The sequence below is a fragment of the Amia ocellicauda genome, chromosome 5, assembly GCF_036373705.1.
Source record: "Amia ocellicauda isolate fAmiCal2 chromosome 5, fAmiCal2.hap1, whole genome shotgun sequence".
In the NCBI taxonomy this organism is placed as follows: Eukaryota; Metazoa; Chordata; class Actinopteri; order Amiiformes; family Amiidae; genus Amia; species Amia ocellicauda.
The window spans coordinates 24,750,271-24,767,048 of NC_089854.1; the positions used below are offsets into that span (position 1 = coordinate 24,750,271).

Below are 16,778 nucleotides of genomic sequence, written 5' to 3' on the forward strand. Positions count from 1 at the left end.
ATAATTTGAAAATATTGAGCCGATACCTTAGTCAACAAGCAATCCGTCGCACACACGGTTTGTCCTCTGTGACTGATGGCGCTTTGATCAGCAATCCTGCTCAGCAATGCTCCGATGATCACCATTGTTGACTCGTCTGTCTATAGTTTTAAGACTCTCCCTTGATAGCATTGGTGTCAGGAACCGCAATGTTCTTGCTGCCACCAGGAGGACCTTTTCGTAAATGATTACAAGGTAGCAAAAGCCTTGGTAAAAGCAGGGAATACCACTAAATCCTGCTGATTTTTCCACAAGTAGAGAATCTCAGAAAAAGCTCTGAATGGTGAATCATAAAGACTGCCCTCTGTGAATTGGGAAAACGGCAACAACTAATCTCTTGCTTGTTTAGAAGTGCAAAGGCAGGGTTCAGGGTTTGCTTATGAAATGGAAGAAACCTTGTACTGCAGATGTGCATCTCGCAGAATCTGCTTATGTCTGTGTAGTTCAGTTTGTTTACACTCCAGCAGGGATGTCAATGGCCCGATCCAATCAGGATTTACTTGACCTGCCAATCACAGTAACACGTGAGCACTGGAGGACTTCCAGTGACGCTTTAGCAAAGGGTGAGACAGTGGGAGACCGCTGTCCACAGACACGTGTCCCTGCTATGATGTGTGAACCTGCGCAGCTCTCTTATGGTCACGTCAGGACAGCTGCTTTCAGCACTCTGATTCTCTCCCAAGAGCCTCGTAATGAGACGTGCTGGTTTCCATTTTCTGCCTTCCGGTTTCAAACACAACCGATTGTTATTCTGTAACTCTGACACATCTTGGGGCTCTGACGGGTGCAGAGACACTGGCACGTGAAGGGTTGAGAATCTTAAAATCTGACGCTATTTGCTGACCACAGCCACGATCAGTCGATTAGGCACCCCCTCTGGTACAACGAGTGTCTGTTAGAGAGGTATAGGCTGGATTTGAACGAGCCACCTCAATGCTTTAGCGTTCATCCCGAGGCTAAGCAGAGGGTTTAGAAAGGTTCGTCACCGGGGAGGCCTGATCTGTCTATATTTAACTCCTTGTTCTACTCCTAATAAGCTACTGAGGAATATCCGACTCTCAGCTCTCCAGTATTATGACTTCGGTAATTAAGTAAAAAAAAAAAAAACACCCCATTCTCAGCTGCATGGGACAGTCAGCCTTATTTTTAATTATTAGCGTATGGCAAATTGGCAGGGAGTGTGTTTTTAGCATGCCACAGCAAAAGGAGGTGCCAGGGCATAATTAAAATGAGAGGCTGCTTCATTTCAAATCACACATTCAAAGAGCCAGAGTCGTCCTCCTCCTCCCAGTGCTCCCGTCTCATCCCAAACAAAGTGCAAGTCATGAAAGCTGGAATGTCTCCTAACCATTCTCAAGGTTAGGTAATCAAGAGAGCCCTCCTCTTCTTCCCCCGAAGAGAGAGAGTCCAATAGGAGGGGAAGGTTAGTGATGGAGACGGATATGAGATTGTGAGGGCTCGGGCCTGGAAGAGACAGAGTATAAGGTTGTGTGTGGGGTTTTGTAGAATTTATTTTGTATTATTCTTATTATTTGTTGGCACAATATGAATATGAATAAAAACTGAATTTCTCATCATAAAAAAACTGAGTGGTAATGAAAACCTGCACCTTGTTATGCCTGGGAAGAAGTTTTTGTGCGAACTGTGGCTGTGTCTTGTGCTGACTGTGTGAAAGCTCGGGGAGGGAGGGAGGGAGAGTGAGTGGGGGAGACAGGCAAGGAGGAGGGGAGGTCAGAGAGATTGCAGACAGGGCCTCCTTATCCTTCAGGGGTCCTTGAGCGGGCGGGAGCGGAAGGATACACATTCATCTGGCGGCGTTGTCAGGGGGGCGGATGGATACCATCAATAACACGGCTCATGGGGTGACAGGGCTGGCTCTGCAATCACACCCAGACACCACGGTGTCATCAATATCCAGCCTGGGCCGCAGCTCAGCAAACACACACACACAAACACACAGACACAACCACACACACACACACCAGCTCAGCCATGTACTCTGACTGAGCCGAAACAGACAATCTCATCTACGTGGACATAAATATTACACACACTCAGTTACACGCACACACACAAACACACACAGCTGCATGTACACACGAGTATGCGACATATCATATCACACAAATCTGCACATTCCCATACCTCGCATGTCATAACACAAACGCTGACATACTTTGCAAACAGACACAACATAAACATACAAAGATACACATAGATTGATACTTTTTGAAAAATAAATCTATAACAAAATAGATGTAATGTATTTTCCTATGAAATGTCCAGCCCTTCTTTCCTTGGCCCATTAGTGCGGCCTATATTACTATTCTGTCCACTTAATAACACATAATGTCTCCTATCTGTGAAAGCCTGACTGGTTGATGTTTGTCTGGCCTTCCTGCTGTAGTGATCGATTCTTTGGTCTGATATGTTTCATGCGATTACAGTGACACAAAGCCTGGATTGTGGTGTAAACACACAGTGCTCGTATATTTGGGAGTAAGTGTACAGTGGCTGTACAAGCACCTCCCTGACACTCAGTACTTCCTCTGTAACTCACCACGGCTCCTCAACAGATGTCAAGCACTAGCAACGGAAGACCCTATCCAGACTTGACCAGATGCGCATTTTCAAAACAATACACACAGCATATATTATGGAAACGCATGCCAAATTTTGTGCAGTTTGGAATTCAGTGTTTACACAGATATCTGTCTGGATGTATCCTCAGCGACTGAAGTTAGTTTTTCTTGTCTTTCATTTCCTCCTTCTAGACCTGCCACCTGGATACACTTACCCAGCCATCCCCATGGGCTACAGCAGAGGCCCCACCCCCCAGGACGTGCGATTGGCAGAGCCAGCTGACTTGGAGGCCGTGCAGGCGGAGCCGGCCGAGCCCACCCCCAGGCCACTCCCCTCAGTGGGGGAGGAGTCTGAGTGTGAAGAGGTCGTGACCCCAATGCGGATATTAGAGGTGGAGGAGGAGCCTAAAACGGTGGAGTCTGGGGGGGGTGTGGAAGGGGGTGAGACTGTGAGCTGCTGCACGCCCACTGAGCTGGAGCAGGGTGGGCTGTTCACCTGCACGGTAGCTGAGGGGCAGATCTTGGAGACCCCCGCCCCCTGCCCCTCACCCCCCGTCTCTCCTTCCGCGGCTCAGCCGAACGCAGGGGTCTCCTTGGAGTGCGAAGGAGAGAGCAGCCTGGCCGAGGAGAGACGGGCGGAGCAGGAGAAAGAGGACGAGAATGAAGGAGGCTCAGAGGAGAGAGAGGAGGAGGTGTACGAGGACACGGCTCCCTGCAGCCCCGCTGACATCCCCCCTGCCGAAGAGGCAGGCGATGAAGCAGCCCTGGACTGTGGGAGGAAAACCCCCAGTGAAGCCTCTGTGGAACTGCTGAGCAGCCCACCTCCCCCCCAGTCTGACACCCCCAGCCACAGGCCTTCGGAGGTCTGGGCCCCCACCTCTTCTCCGACAGACTGGTCACCTGTCCCCAGCAGCAGCCTGGAGCTGCTGATCGCGGCCGCCCTCTGTGCAGAGAAAGACGCCCCCCCTCTTCCACACAAAACCCAGCTGTTGTCCTGCGGCGCACAGCCCGGCCTCAGCACCCGCGGCATGGAGCTGCTGAGCGAGCTGGCAGACCTGGAGCTGCAGCAGCGCCGGAAGAGCGCAGGACACAGCCAAGGTGAGCCGGAGCCCCGGGACAGGCAGCCAGCAGTGCACACTCACACCGCGCCGCGTCACCGCGCCGGAGAACGCAGCTGCCGAGACACTGGCTGCCAGACTCATTTGCTTTTGGGTCTCTAGAATTTATGGTGGCTTAAATTTAGTCGGCAGTCACAAGCAGAAACAGGCCGTTAGTAAAGATTTAGGACAGGAGGTGGCTGCTGCTGTAGGGCATCAGTTGATGAAGAAAATGTGTTTTGAACAGAAATTTTAGTTTTGAATTCATATGGTTTTCCAATCTGAATATTGTCCTTTGTCTTGCTAAGGACTTTTTTTAATCAGCTGGGGAGGCTTAGTGTCAGTGTCAGAATAAACCATAGAAAGAATACACAACAATACACTATTTAGTATTAAAAAAAGTCTGTATCACAGATGTGCCTTCCTCTGTGTTTGTCTCTGAAATTAAACTAAGTAGGATCTTCTGCCTTAACTATCTGAAGTAGACTGGAAATAGTCAAAGCTGAAAACTGTGTTCAGAAGGATGCTAACCCAGTTACCCATCCCAAGTTTTCAGTTTAGACATACAGTACAAACTGAAAGGCATGTTTGTCCTTAAGCGAGGACTTGGGGGTCCTTGGGGGTCCTTGGGGGTCTAACGTAGGCAACCCCAAGCCTGACACTGTCCACGCCAGCCACCAAGACACCCGCCCCTCTCCGTCCGATTGTCTCTTTCTCCTCCAGTCTGTGATATTTATAGGAGAGCGTCGGGGCCTTTAGTTTGTTTTGCTTTAGCGTGAAAGAAAAAAAAAAAAGAAGCCTGAAAATAGTTTTTCAACTGAAACAGTTTGCAGCCTGTGTGCATTTGGGAGATAACAACCCCCCTGTCCACCCCCAACACCACTCCAAACACACACAACCCCCCCTTAAACTGACACTGCCAGGAGTACAGTCCAGACCCCAGTCTGCCATGGGACCGTGTCACTAAACTGACCTCCGAAGTGGAAGCCAATCCCCCCCCTCTGAGAACAGCCAGGGACCGACCGGCCGGCTTCCTTCCTGCTTTTCTCACAGAACCGCGCACTCCTGGGCCTAGAAAGCAGTTTGTGTTACCAGTGGATGGATCAAATGTTTTTTAGCCTTTTAGGTTCAAAACACCCCCTGAGATTCCATGTGCAGTTTGTTTTAAGCTGTGTTTGGACATGTTTTAAAGAGCTACAGAACATCTTAAAAGACTTTTCTAATATTAGCGTCTCCTCCGGGGTATAACATATTGGACCCTCGCCTCCCAGTTCAGATCGGCTCACGAGGGCTCTGTTTTCTTTTTTTTATTTCTTTAAAGCTATTTGATAAATTTAATAAGCTTTAATAAAAAAAAAACGAACTTGACTGTTATTTTTAAAACCACTCTTGAGAAGTATTGGGAGAACCACAGTCATGTAATTTTAAAACCAGCTGATCTGTATTCAACTTGGGAGTATTAGCTTCCTAATTAGGCCCTATTGTTTAAAATGCCTTAAAAAGCTTTTCTTCTAAGGGTATTGTGTTTTTTCCCTTTCCATTGAAAAATTATGTTTTTATTTACATTAACATCCTAGAGGCTTTTAAGTGATCCCTAAAGACTTTTTTTCTCCCCCACCACCCCCCCGTATCAGTGTTTGTTTTCAAACTGCTGTATTTATGGTAAAGGTATAATCTCCCAAGCAATTGTAGCTTCCAAAAAAGAAAGGAGAACACACATAGCATAAAAAAGGAAAATAATTACAAAACCTGTTCCACAAAAATGTAATCTGTCACTTATTCATGAATCTCCTTACAAATTATGTGCCACAGATTAAACCTATTTCAAAAGTGAAGCACATTTCATGCCATAGACGTTTTTCAGAGACAGAAAGTCCGCTCTGCCGGGGGGAGGAGTTTAATTTAGGATTTCAGTAGCTGCGCCCTTCAGGTCGATCCGCCTGCCCCTCCATCATGTCCCGAAATTAAGTGCATTCTCCCACGGGACCTCGCAGGCCCTGTTACTACAGCTTTTAGGCAGATTGCAACCCTGCATCCCTCCTCCTTCCCCTCTGCTCGAGATGATGCAATGGTCCCCGTCTCCTCAATCATCTCGCCCGGTCTCATTAGCCCCGTGGACGGAAGGCATCGATTTTGGCCCGGCCACGGTTGCTAATCCGGGAGGGCTGATGTCAGCCAGGTGAGGAAACCCTAGCCCGGCCAGCCGCTGACATCACGGCTTTGTTTGTTCTCCGCTGACATCATTTGACCTCTCTGATCAAGGACGAGTGCCGCCCCGGACCGCTCTCTTGTGGTGCCCCGAGATGAAGCGGATCTGAGCGTTTGTTTTTAGCCTGGACTCTAAGTCTGCCGAGGCGAGAAGCCGTTGCTGTCTCCTCCTCTTGCCCACACGGTCTCAGGTGCCTCTCTCCAGCGCTGTCTCTGAGACTGTAGACGGCTGCAGACCCATCTATTTCAGGAGTCCCAGTGCCCAAGGTTTTATAGGGCCGCTGTCTTGTCTCCCACTTCAATATCCGACTCCGAGTGCTTGAAGATGCAGTTTTAATAACGTCAATGAAAAGAGTTTCAGGGCTCAGTGAACAACAGCAATCCGCTGGAATGGTTCAGACAATGGTGTGGTCGAATCGACGCGCCCACAAGGGGTCTGTGTGTGTCTGCGCATACACATCCCACAAGAACACTGTTTTTCTATGTTTTTTGAGTTTGTGTTCTACAAATTGGACTCTTTCCATGTCAGTAATGAGGGCATGTTTGAGAATAAATAGATAGCTTAATAAACACTTCGCCTCTCACTGTGCCCCCCTCTCACCAGCCCAGACCCTCCTCCCCCTCTCCCTCTCTCTCTCGCTTTCTCTCCACCGCCTGACGCCACAGTCAGGCTAGAGTGATTGCAGAAAACCGAGAACATAACATGCCTGTAATTCAACAGAGAGCCGTACAATCTCCAGTGTGTCCGGGGGCCAGGCTGCGCTGCCATGAATATTCAAGGCTCATTTGATTACTGGGCCTGTGAGCAAGTCTCCTGTCTTAATGACAGTGATAAATGCAAAGTAACCTCTCGCGTGCAGTCCTCCTGGCTCGCTGGGGCGAGGGCATGCAGATAAGCTCCTAGTTAATAGCTATCATCATTGTTCACTGTATGAAAGAGATGCTGTGGAAACTGTATACGTTTAGTGGGCTCTGGTTTGTGTATGAATGGCCTGCACAGAGCGGCAGATGTGTGCGCCTTCGCTCCCGAGCACAGTGCCACATCTGTAGTTACGGGGCTCCCGAGCATGGACTCGCCAAGCCTGTTTTTGCTCGATTTACGTAAAGGAAAGGGAGTAGAAACGGGACAAGAAACACCACGTCTGTTCAGTTGCTTTAAGCGCTGCTCACACAGATTCTCATTACTCCAGCGAAACAGCAAGACGTGGAAGTCGCAGTTCCCCACCCCATATTTAAGCCCCCTTCACGATAATGTGTTTGACAGCTCCAGATGATTAGTACCAAGGGATGCATTTAAAAAAAAAGACGGATTTCACACGGTTCACTCAGCAGAACTGTGCATACATTCCAGCATACAGACGCGTTGTACAGAGCCCGTAAACATGCATCCCTGTTTGGTGCGCGCCAAAAAAAGGAAAAAATCTTCAAGCATGCCAGAAAATGTTTACTTAAAGGGATCGCTGCCTCCCCTTTCCCAGAACTCTGAGGGTTCTTGTGGCTTGTGTCTGGTAATTAAAAGTAAATGTTTTCTTTGCGTTGTCGTTTTGTGTCGCAGGGGAGGAGCTGTTGATCTTTGACCTGCAGAGCCTGGCTACGTTGGCAGCCGCTCGCTCTCTGGAGATGGGCTCCTTGGGGGGCAGCGGGGTGGGCCTAGGGCGGCACTGCCCAGTGCGGCGTGCTCTCAACCTGCGAAGGAAGTTCAGCTGGACGCCACGACATGAGCCGGTGAGCATGGAGTGTTGCAGGATGAAACCATACAAACACAGCACGCGTGAGTGTGTGAGTGTGTGTGTGTGAGGACGTGTGTCTGGGAGCTCTGCAGTGATGCTGGCTGTGTCCGTCCCAGGTGTGTCCAGTGAAGAGCGCTATGGAGGCCATGGATGGGCAGGAGCTGGCCATGCGGGTCAGGCTGGCAGAACTGCAGCGGCGCTACAAGGAGAAGCAGCGGGAGCTGGCCAGGCTGCAGAGGAAGCACGACCACCAGTGAGCACACATCCGATCAGGGTCCACAAATCAGAGCAGGGTCTGGTCAGAGCACAGCAGACTGCCCACCCACTACCCACTCTCTATAATAGTATTTTATGACATCATAAAACAGGATCTAGGACTGCAATAATAGCCTCTGCTTCACCCCCAAAATATCTACCACCTGCATTTGGTACAGGATGAAAGCACATCAAGCCTGATCAACAGCACCCATCAGCTGAGTCCACAGTGATTCCTGTCTCCCAATAGCAACATATCTGCTTGCATATGCCACACCAATAGCTGAATACAGGACAGTGAGGCAGGTCTGTGTGTTATGAAGGTGTCCTTTAGCATCCCACTCTTACTGTCCCCACAGAAAAGAGGAGACGTCCCGTAGCCCTGCTCGGCGGGGGCCAGGACGGCCCCGCAAGCGCAAGTCCACCCCTGGAGGGACTGTGGCCCCAGCAGAGGCCCCCAAGAGAGTCAAGTGAGTAAATGGTGTACAGACTGACACAAAACTGAACACAAACATACATTGAAATCAGACTGAGGCAAGCTTTGCCCCATTTATATTATAGACCAGTTATGAACAGAGAATTAACGATTCATGAACTGCCTAACTGACCGTTGGTGTAATAGCCACTTAGTTATGGAGACAAGCATCGGTGAATTACATCTTACGGACTCCTGCTCCTCCGATCACACCCCCCGCACATCAAGCCTCCGCTTTCACATGTTGTTGCCGTAAGCCCCCCCCACCTCCCACTATCACACTCAAGACCATGTGCGGCAGGTCTTGAGTTTCTCGTCAGCCAGAAGACGTTTCCATTCCCTTACATAAGCAGGATGTGTCCACATGTTAGGGGGCAGTTGTGTGTGGGGGTTGCAATGTGTGTGACTGGTATGTGCCGGTGTTATTCTAATGGCTGATGGTGTGTATTTGGAGGAGGTTGGAGAAGCGTGTGTTTGCTGTGACAGGGTTTATAGAATGCCTGAGTCCGCTGAGCAGAGGACGGCTGTGGTGCAAGACTCAGACCCAAAAAAGGGTTTGGTTCCTGCACGGGGGTCTATTTATTAGCAACAGCTCATCCACAGCCCTCTGACTATTATGCCACTGGGTCTGTGTGCGCCCCCTCCCCCGCTCCACCAAGAGGAGCTCAGGTTATTTGAATACACTGAGAGAGCCCAGGAAAAGGTCAGAGCACAACCGATCCCTGGAGTATTGTGTCAGATCGTTGATAATCATAATAGGAATAAATCTTCATTAACGATACAATCAGGAGCCACCAGTGCAAGTGACCCCACAGGATAAGTAAAACGACCTGAAAAGCAGAGTAAATCCACTTGATTGAATTGGATTTGATTGGGGGGTTTGTTGTACTTGAGCATCTATTTTTCTGCAGCACATTTACATTTCATTTACATTTACATCTACATTGAAATAAATCAATCCATTAATAAAATGTCGCTGGCTCACTGACCATTAAGGTTGACCATATCTAATCGTAAATAGGCAATACACACAGGTCAAGCCTTATCCATCGGCCCAGTGTGACTTTAAGATGGAGCTCTGTGAGGGGGTTTAACAGGTGTAAGGATATGTCACCGGCAGACATTAAATTCATATATATTCTGTAGGAAACTGCGTATTAGTTTAAATTAGGGAATTTAAGGGATTAATCAGTACAAGGAGCAACCCATTAATCATATTTACAAGTTCCATTGATTATATGGAAGTGTTGTAACACCTCCTGACCCGAGCAGTTTGGTGATATTAATATGATAAAATTAAGCTCTAAAATGCCTTGACGAAAGTCAGGGCATTCAGTTATCATTTTGATTAATGTGTTTACTTCTCCAAGATCCGCCTTTGTTTACATCTTGTTGTGCAATTTTAATAATTCAGTCAAATCAGGTTACCGTACCTGATTAACAAAATTCTGATTTTATTACTGTGCCCTAAGATTAGTCTCGCACTAATTAAAAACTCAGGTTTGAGCATAATTACAGCTAAATTACTGATACCATACTTATTTGTGTAATTAATAAACCCAAAGGCAAATAAAACAAGCTCTTCTGCTGTAACTTCTGCAGTAGGGGAACACTTAGTAGTGATTTATTGCTGCAATAATTTTATTTTTTAAGAAACGCTTCGCGGACCGAGTGCAGTATTTCATCTGTTCCTGGTTTCTTGTTGCTTATTTACTTTGTGCGATTAATCTTAAATGTATTTTTCTATACTAAGCACTGTTGTTGGAGTGTAAAACGATAGTGTACAAATCAAAGCCACACCAAACCTTATTGAATTTGTATTTTTCTCTTTAAAAGCATGATAAGGTGAAAAGATTCAATGACATCCTGTCCTGCAGAAATTATACCGATTATATCCTTGATTTCTTTTACTTACTTTCCCCCCTATTATCTCATGATATACATTTGTATCAAGTGAGATACTAAATTATGCTGGACAGTTAGAACATGGTCCTACAACGTGTAGCTAGATGTGCTCCTCTCACATAAAATAGACTTTTCAATAGCCGATAACCTTGTCAGATCCTGTCCGTGCACTGCTGTTGGGTTATCGATCAGCTGAAAGACAGACAAACCTCGTGTCTGGGGAAATGGTGGAGGACGGCTATTCAACAGAGATGGAGGGGTCAGGGGTCGGAGAGACACCGCGGCGGAATGGCACCGCTGGGGCGGGGGAGGGGGCTGAGTGACAGCCAGCGTCTACCTAGCCTTGATCCCAAATCCTGAATAAATGAGAAAGCGGGCTGTGATTGCAGACATGACAACAGTCACACTCCGCACAGGGTCTTTGGTGGCCAACCGAAGGCATAAACACTTCAGGATGTTTCCTCCCTGCCATTGCTCACAGCTAAAGGAATAACCGTAACTCTTTAAAAGCTAATTTATGAAACCCCCTGCAACACAAACAGAAGCAAGAAAAAGGTAATAAACATTAATTCACTTCTGCTGTGTTAATTTCCTCTTATGTCTCGGGCTGCAATTTATTTATTACATTACGTACTTTCAATTCACTACTATGATAATTCTGCTCAACACATTCATCCAATTCAATACCCTTTCTGTATCCGATTCCCCACCTATATTCACACTGCCTTTGACAAAGCTAAAATAGCCTGGTTTTATATTCAGCTCTTTAATAATAGCAAAATGTTGAGCTAATGAAAAATGAGCTTTCCAAGGGAACGAACAACAGTGCAGAGGAACCAAAAAAGATGAACACATGCTGGCGTCTCGGCTAAGGCCTGCTCAGGGACCAAAGCTTGCTTGATTTTCTTCTGGAGGAAATCTCAACCAGCTAATGTTGTCACGTTAGATTGACTTAAGCTGGATTCATGAAACAACTTCTTCATTGATATTTTAAGTTATTTCCTAGTTCTGAAAATGACTTCCCCTTTTATTATTTGAGCGTGGTGTAAAGCCAAATCCAGCTTAATCACAATTTGGAAAATGCAGAAACGGCACGTTCCTGTCCCAGCTCTGGTTCTATTTAGCACACTAACATCCTGAAGTGTAATTAAGCTCCCTTTGTTAATATGAAAGGAATATTGACACTGCTGACCTGCATAAAAAAGTGGCTGTTTTCACCTAATCAGTCCCAAAACAGAATTGCATTACCGTGTTGCAGTTTGACAAGTAGATGGTCTAATTAGAGCGCTGCAAGTTCTCCAGCAATCTGTTTGATGAAAGCTGTCTCCCTACCCACCCCCCCACCCCCGACTCCTAGCCATTCACAAGCAGAAGGAATGTGACACATGGCTGACATTTGACTCGGAGGTCACAGAAGGTCAGGAGGGTAAAAGATCAACCGCAATGGCGCAATGGGCGCTGCGCCCTGGAGACAGGCTGTGAGGGGCCAAGGGGGGCTTCTCCAAGGACCGGAGGGCGGCAGGGCCTACGTGTGGACCTTCTCAAGAGAGGGACACGTACATGGGGCAAGATTTCTTGCTGGAAAGTAAAGAGAATTCATAGTAAATACAATTAGGTTCATGCTACATGTGAGACATCAATACAGAGATCTGGGGTTGGGTGTACTGAGTTACTGCAGCTGGGTTGTCAGTAAGAAAAAGCTCAGCTCGGGTTCTTTGTGTCATAGGAAGGGCTGGGGGGTCTTTATAAGAGCTTAACATATTTAATGGTGAAATCCAGCCGGCAATGGAAGACAACAGCAAAGCTGGAATAACGAGGGAGGAGAAATATTGGGGTTTACATGATTTTGTTATTTTTTGTTAATAATCCTGCCTCCAGCCATGTTCATATCTGAACTCAAAGTTTTATTACTTCCATTGCTTGTATTATTTTTTCCCAACTGATATACAGACTTTGAAAGAGGGCCGGTTAAGGCATAACCTGTTGTGTCCCTGGGCAGCTTTCACTGTTTTAGGTCCCTTTCTTGAAACACGGTCAGAAATGGTCTTCTGTGGAGAAACGCCTGCGGCTCCTCTGAAGGAACACGCTGCCGCCACCTCACACCTTATGGCTGCCGTTGGAAGTGCTCAGAGGGCGGGGCCGAGGTGTTTCAGGATTAATGTGCGCTATATGGAAGTCGGGGCAGGGGATTAGGTGTGGGGCTCCGTGTCGGGCCCCTGTGAAATGCCATAGGCTGAGTGTGTGAGGAGTGGCCGGTCAATAGAGGTCCGTGTTTATTGATCCAGTCTAGTGGCTTAGGTCAGCTGACAGGCTCCTCTGAGACTCCTATTTCTTTCACTCTCTCTTTCTTTTTTCATTCTTTTCTTGCTTGCAGCCAGGCTGTGCCCCAGAGTGTGGGGGAAGTGAGGGTTGAGCAGTTTTTGGTTGTGGGGGGGATGTGGGAATGCCAACACAGCACTTTTGGGGTATTTATAACTGTAACCGATATTTGAATGCTTTTTTTTTTTCAAAGAAGGAGTAACAGCATCTATATTTTGAGGGAATTGCTTTTCTATTGCAGAACTGCTGTACGTTGTTCAGTATTGGCCCTGACTGTTGGCTGTACTGGAGGGATGGTGTGATCAGGGTAGCCGAGGCAGGGAATAAACAGATGTCACATTCATTAGCATTAGTCATCAACCTTCTCTTTTTGTTGTTGTCCTTCAGTAGTTTTGGTGACTATAGCAGTAAGCTCTAGCTTCCTTTGAACAGTGTCTTGAGATTCTTCATTTGAAGAAAGACATCATGTACAGGAGAGTTGTTGATGCCTCAGATGTAGTGATCCAACGCCATCACAATCACCTGCACTGAAAGGTAATTCGATAAATAAAATATGTGGTTTTAACCAGGCTAAAGTGGAGATCATAGTGGAGCGCAGTAATACCAGGCCTGGCTGGAGTGGACCTGGATTCTTGCAGCCCTGAAGAGCTGGTTTTCTGTTTTGGGCAGTGTTCCACAGAGCTCCCAGCTGTCCTGGGGCTTTTTTTCTTCTGGCGGCATAAATCCCTCAGCACTGCCCGCCTCGATCCCTCATCCCTCATCGTCAGTCATTCTCACTCAGGACAGTGATGCCTTGTGACAGTGATGCCAAGACCAGGGCACGGCCTGCCAGGCTCAGACAGCTGAGGTGAAAGTGGGACAGTGTGGGACTCCCAGCATCTTTGAGAAGCCACACTGGGGAGAGGGATTTTTCATTGTCTTCATTTGTTCTTTTATTTCGGAGCATCCAGACACACATTCGTGTCCTAGGGGCTAATGAAACCACACAGGGCAGGGCTTCCATAGCCCATTAACTTAAAAGTCTCTCAAGAAGCACTTCTCTGATCATTCTCAAAGTCTACCACGTTGTCTTTGGATTTACTTAACAGCTTTTCTTTTAAAGGCATAGCAGGCAAAGGGCTTTTTTTTAGGGTCCTCGAATTTAATTGGTACAGCGACTACAGTATAGAGCATAGAACAAAGACAGCTGCGATAATATTTGATGAAAGAGTGTCAAAACTGAAACGCAACTTAATACTTAGCACAGAGGTCTGGAATACATCTTAATCATTAGGCAGATATTCCAGTAAATGATCAGGAAATACCTCTTTAACAAACTGAAACAAATCAAATCAAATCTGAAACCTTAACGATACCCTCAATTCGAGAACACTTACCCCAATCTGCAGAGGAAAGACGCAGGAAGCCTCAGGGAGACAGATGTATGAACCATTTGAAAGAAATGGCAGTGGGTCAGTTTTTCCAATGAATACCATTTCTTAATGTTTAATTCATGCCCCTTCCTCCTGGTGACCCCCCAACCCTCCAGGGGGATCAGCTCCACAGCGGTAGGGGAGGGAGGCCAGGGAGGTTGGGGGACACACGGCCGGGGGTAGGGATGGGTTAACCTTGTTCTCGGTGGCTGGTGTGCCTGTGTAAAAAGCACAGAAATAAGCCTTTAGCAATAAGAGGGTCGCTGTCTAAAGAGTGCCAGGGAAACAGCCAGCCTCGCTAATCATAATCCTGTTTAATTAGTCATTGTGAGATTACCCCGGCAGCCGCGCATTGAGCCGACGGAGGGGAGAGACCCTGTCACATCACATTTGTCACACTGCGGCTGGCCGTCCTCACGCCCTGAGCTCAGGAGCGGCTCCCATAGTCCCCAGCCAGGCCGCAGCTGCGCATCTCCTCTGACCTGGAGTTCGGCTTCAACCAGCCCCTATTGAGAGTGATGCAGGAAGAAAAGCAAAAAAATAAAAAACAAAAAACGAAAAAGGAATTGTTTATTACACATTTCTATAAGAAACTTAGGATGTTTTGTGTTTTTTTCCAGAAAGAGACCCAATTGTCTAATTTTCTTTTGTCCCTTTTTTCTAATGCATACCTTGCTTTGTTGTGATTGGCAGGTCTTTGGGGGCGGGACTTGGTCTATTGTGTGAGGACCTGCGAGGCGGAGGAGAGACCCAGAGGAAGAAGAAGAAGCTGGCCAACCGGGGCTTTGAGCGCCTCAACACAGCACAGGTCAGCTTCATAGTGAGTCCTAGTCTCAGTCAATCCCTCGTTCATTAAATAATACACAAAGCATTCTGGGAATTGTAGTTCTCTAGTTTTTGGCTTTATGTTTTTCGAGTTGGGTCTCCAGCTTTGAATTTGTATTTTATGTTAAGGTGTAATATATTACGGTTGTATGCTAGATTCCTATTCAGTCTTGTGTTACTGTTCTACAAAATCATAACCCTGTCGTGATTATCCATACATTGTGGAAAGCTGTTTAAACCAGACTTATTAATGAACACTGAAAAGCTCAAGAAGGTTAACCTTTCTATTAGACATATCCACTGTGAAGGATGAGGGATTTCAGGACAAAGGAGACAAATTTAACCCTGCAGCTCAAGGCCTGCTTGAGCATATATACATTGAGATCCCCCCCCCCACCCACAATTGTGTATAAGATGTCTTCCACCCCTCTCCGTCTCTCCATGCAGATTAAGTCACGGTGCTGCAAACAGAGCGGTCGACAGGGGACACTGAGCTCCAAGCTGGCCAGGAAGGTGTCTCAGCTGAAGCAGAAGGCCAAGGTGAAACGGGGGGCCCCAGCAGGCACGCCATTCCGGCGGAGGGAACCCCCACCCCAAAGCTCTGCTACTCCGAGGTTGGGCCGCGGACAGGGGCTCCCCAGACCTGAGGAAAAGCATGCAGGTCAGGCTGGGGGCCACAGTGATACAGGTAAACACAGGGACCACTCCTCAACCCACACACTGTAACACAGGGCTCACATACACCGATCAGCCATAACATTATGACCACTGACAGGTGAAGTGAATAACACTGATGATCTCGTTATCATGGCACCTGTCAGTGGGTGGGATATATTAGGCAGCAAGTGAACATTTTGTCCTCAAAGTTGATGTGTTAGAAGCAGGAAAAATGGGCAAGTGTAAGGATCTGAGTGACTTTGACAAGGGCCAAATTGTGATGTCTAGACGACTGGGTCAGAGCATCTCCAAAACTGCAGCTCTTGTGGGGTGTTCCCGGTCTGCAGTGGTCAGTACCTATCAAAAGTGGTCCAAGGAAGGAAAAGCGGTGAACCGGCGACAGGGTCATGGGTGGCCAAGGCTCATTGATGCACGTGGGGACCGAAGGCTGGCCCGTGTGGTCCGATCCAACAGACGAGCTACTGTAGCTCAAATTGTTGAAAAAGTGAATGCTGGTTCTGATAGAAAGGTGTCAGAACACACAGTGCAGCGCAGTTTGTTGCATATGGGGCTGCGTAGCCGCAGACCAGTCAGGGTGCCCATGCTGACCCCTGTCTACTGCCGAAAGCACCTACAATGGGCACGTGAGCATCAGAACTGGACCACGGAGCAATGGAAGAAGGTGGCCTGGTCTGATGAATCACGAGTTCAAGGTGTTGGCTTGGCCTCCAAATTCCCCAGATCTCAATCCAATCAAGCATCTGTGGGATGTGCTGGACAAACAAGTCCGATCCATGGAGGCCCCACCTCGCAACTTACAGGACTTAAAGGATCTGCTGCGAACATCTTGGTGCCAGATACCACAGCACACCTTCAGAGGTCTATTGGAGTCCATGCCTCATCGAGTCAGGGCTGTTTTGGGACCTACACAATATTAGGCAGGTGGTCATAATGTTATGGCTGATCAGTATATAATGCACACAGTTTAGCTAGGGGTTTGTCATTGTGTTGTTGTGGATGGCAGTGTTTGAGTTGTGGCGCTGCCTTGTCATTGCAGCCAGCAGAGCGGAGCGCAGCGGGCAAGATAGCTGGGCAGGGAGAATGCTGATGATGAGGAGAGGGCGGAAGGGTCCTGCGTCTCTGGGCAGGACTGCCACCTGCCTGCCGCCCAGGGCTCGGGGCCTCCGCGCAGGAAGCAGCAAACCCAAACAGGAAGTGGCAGAAGAGAAGGAGACGTCCCTCTCGGAGAGCGAATCCTCGGAGCAGGGTGAGTG

The 16,778-nt window shown here is 47.8% G+C and overlaps 1 protein-coding gene across 3 annotated transcripts in view; it reads left to right on the top strand.

Annotated features, from left to right (window-relative positions):
- bahcc1b (BAH domain and coiled-coil containing 1b) overlaps positions 1-16,778 on the top strand; it is a 115,949-nt gene that overhangs the window by 84,802 nt on the left and 14,369 nt on the right. For 2 of the 3 annotated variants that reach the window (XM_066704480.1, XM_066704479.1), the window contains exons 11-17: positions 2,814-3,719; positions 7,482-7,651; positions 7,773-7,909; positions 8,271-8,381; positions 14,716-14,842; positions 15,295-15,535; positions 16,562-16,771. In XM_066704480.1, the coding sequence (XP_066560577.1) occupies positions 2,814-3,719; positions 7,482-7,651; positions 7,773-7,909; positions 8,271-8,381; positions 14,716-14,842; positions 15,295-15,535; positions 16,562-16,771 (1,902 nt within the window). The remainder of the gene's footprint in view (positions 1-2,813; positions 3,720-7,481; positions 7,652-7,772; positions 7,910-8,270; positions 8,382-14,715; positions 14,843-15,294; positions 15,536-16,561; positions 16,772-16,778) is intronic. The other variant, XM_066704481.1, reaches the window with a different exon arrangement.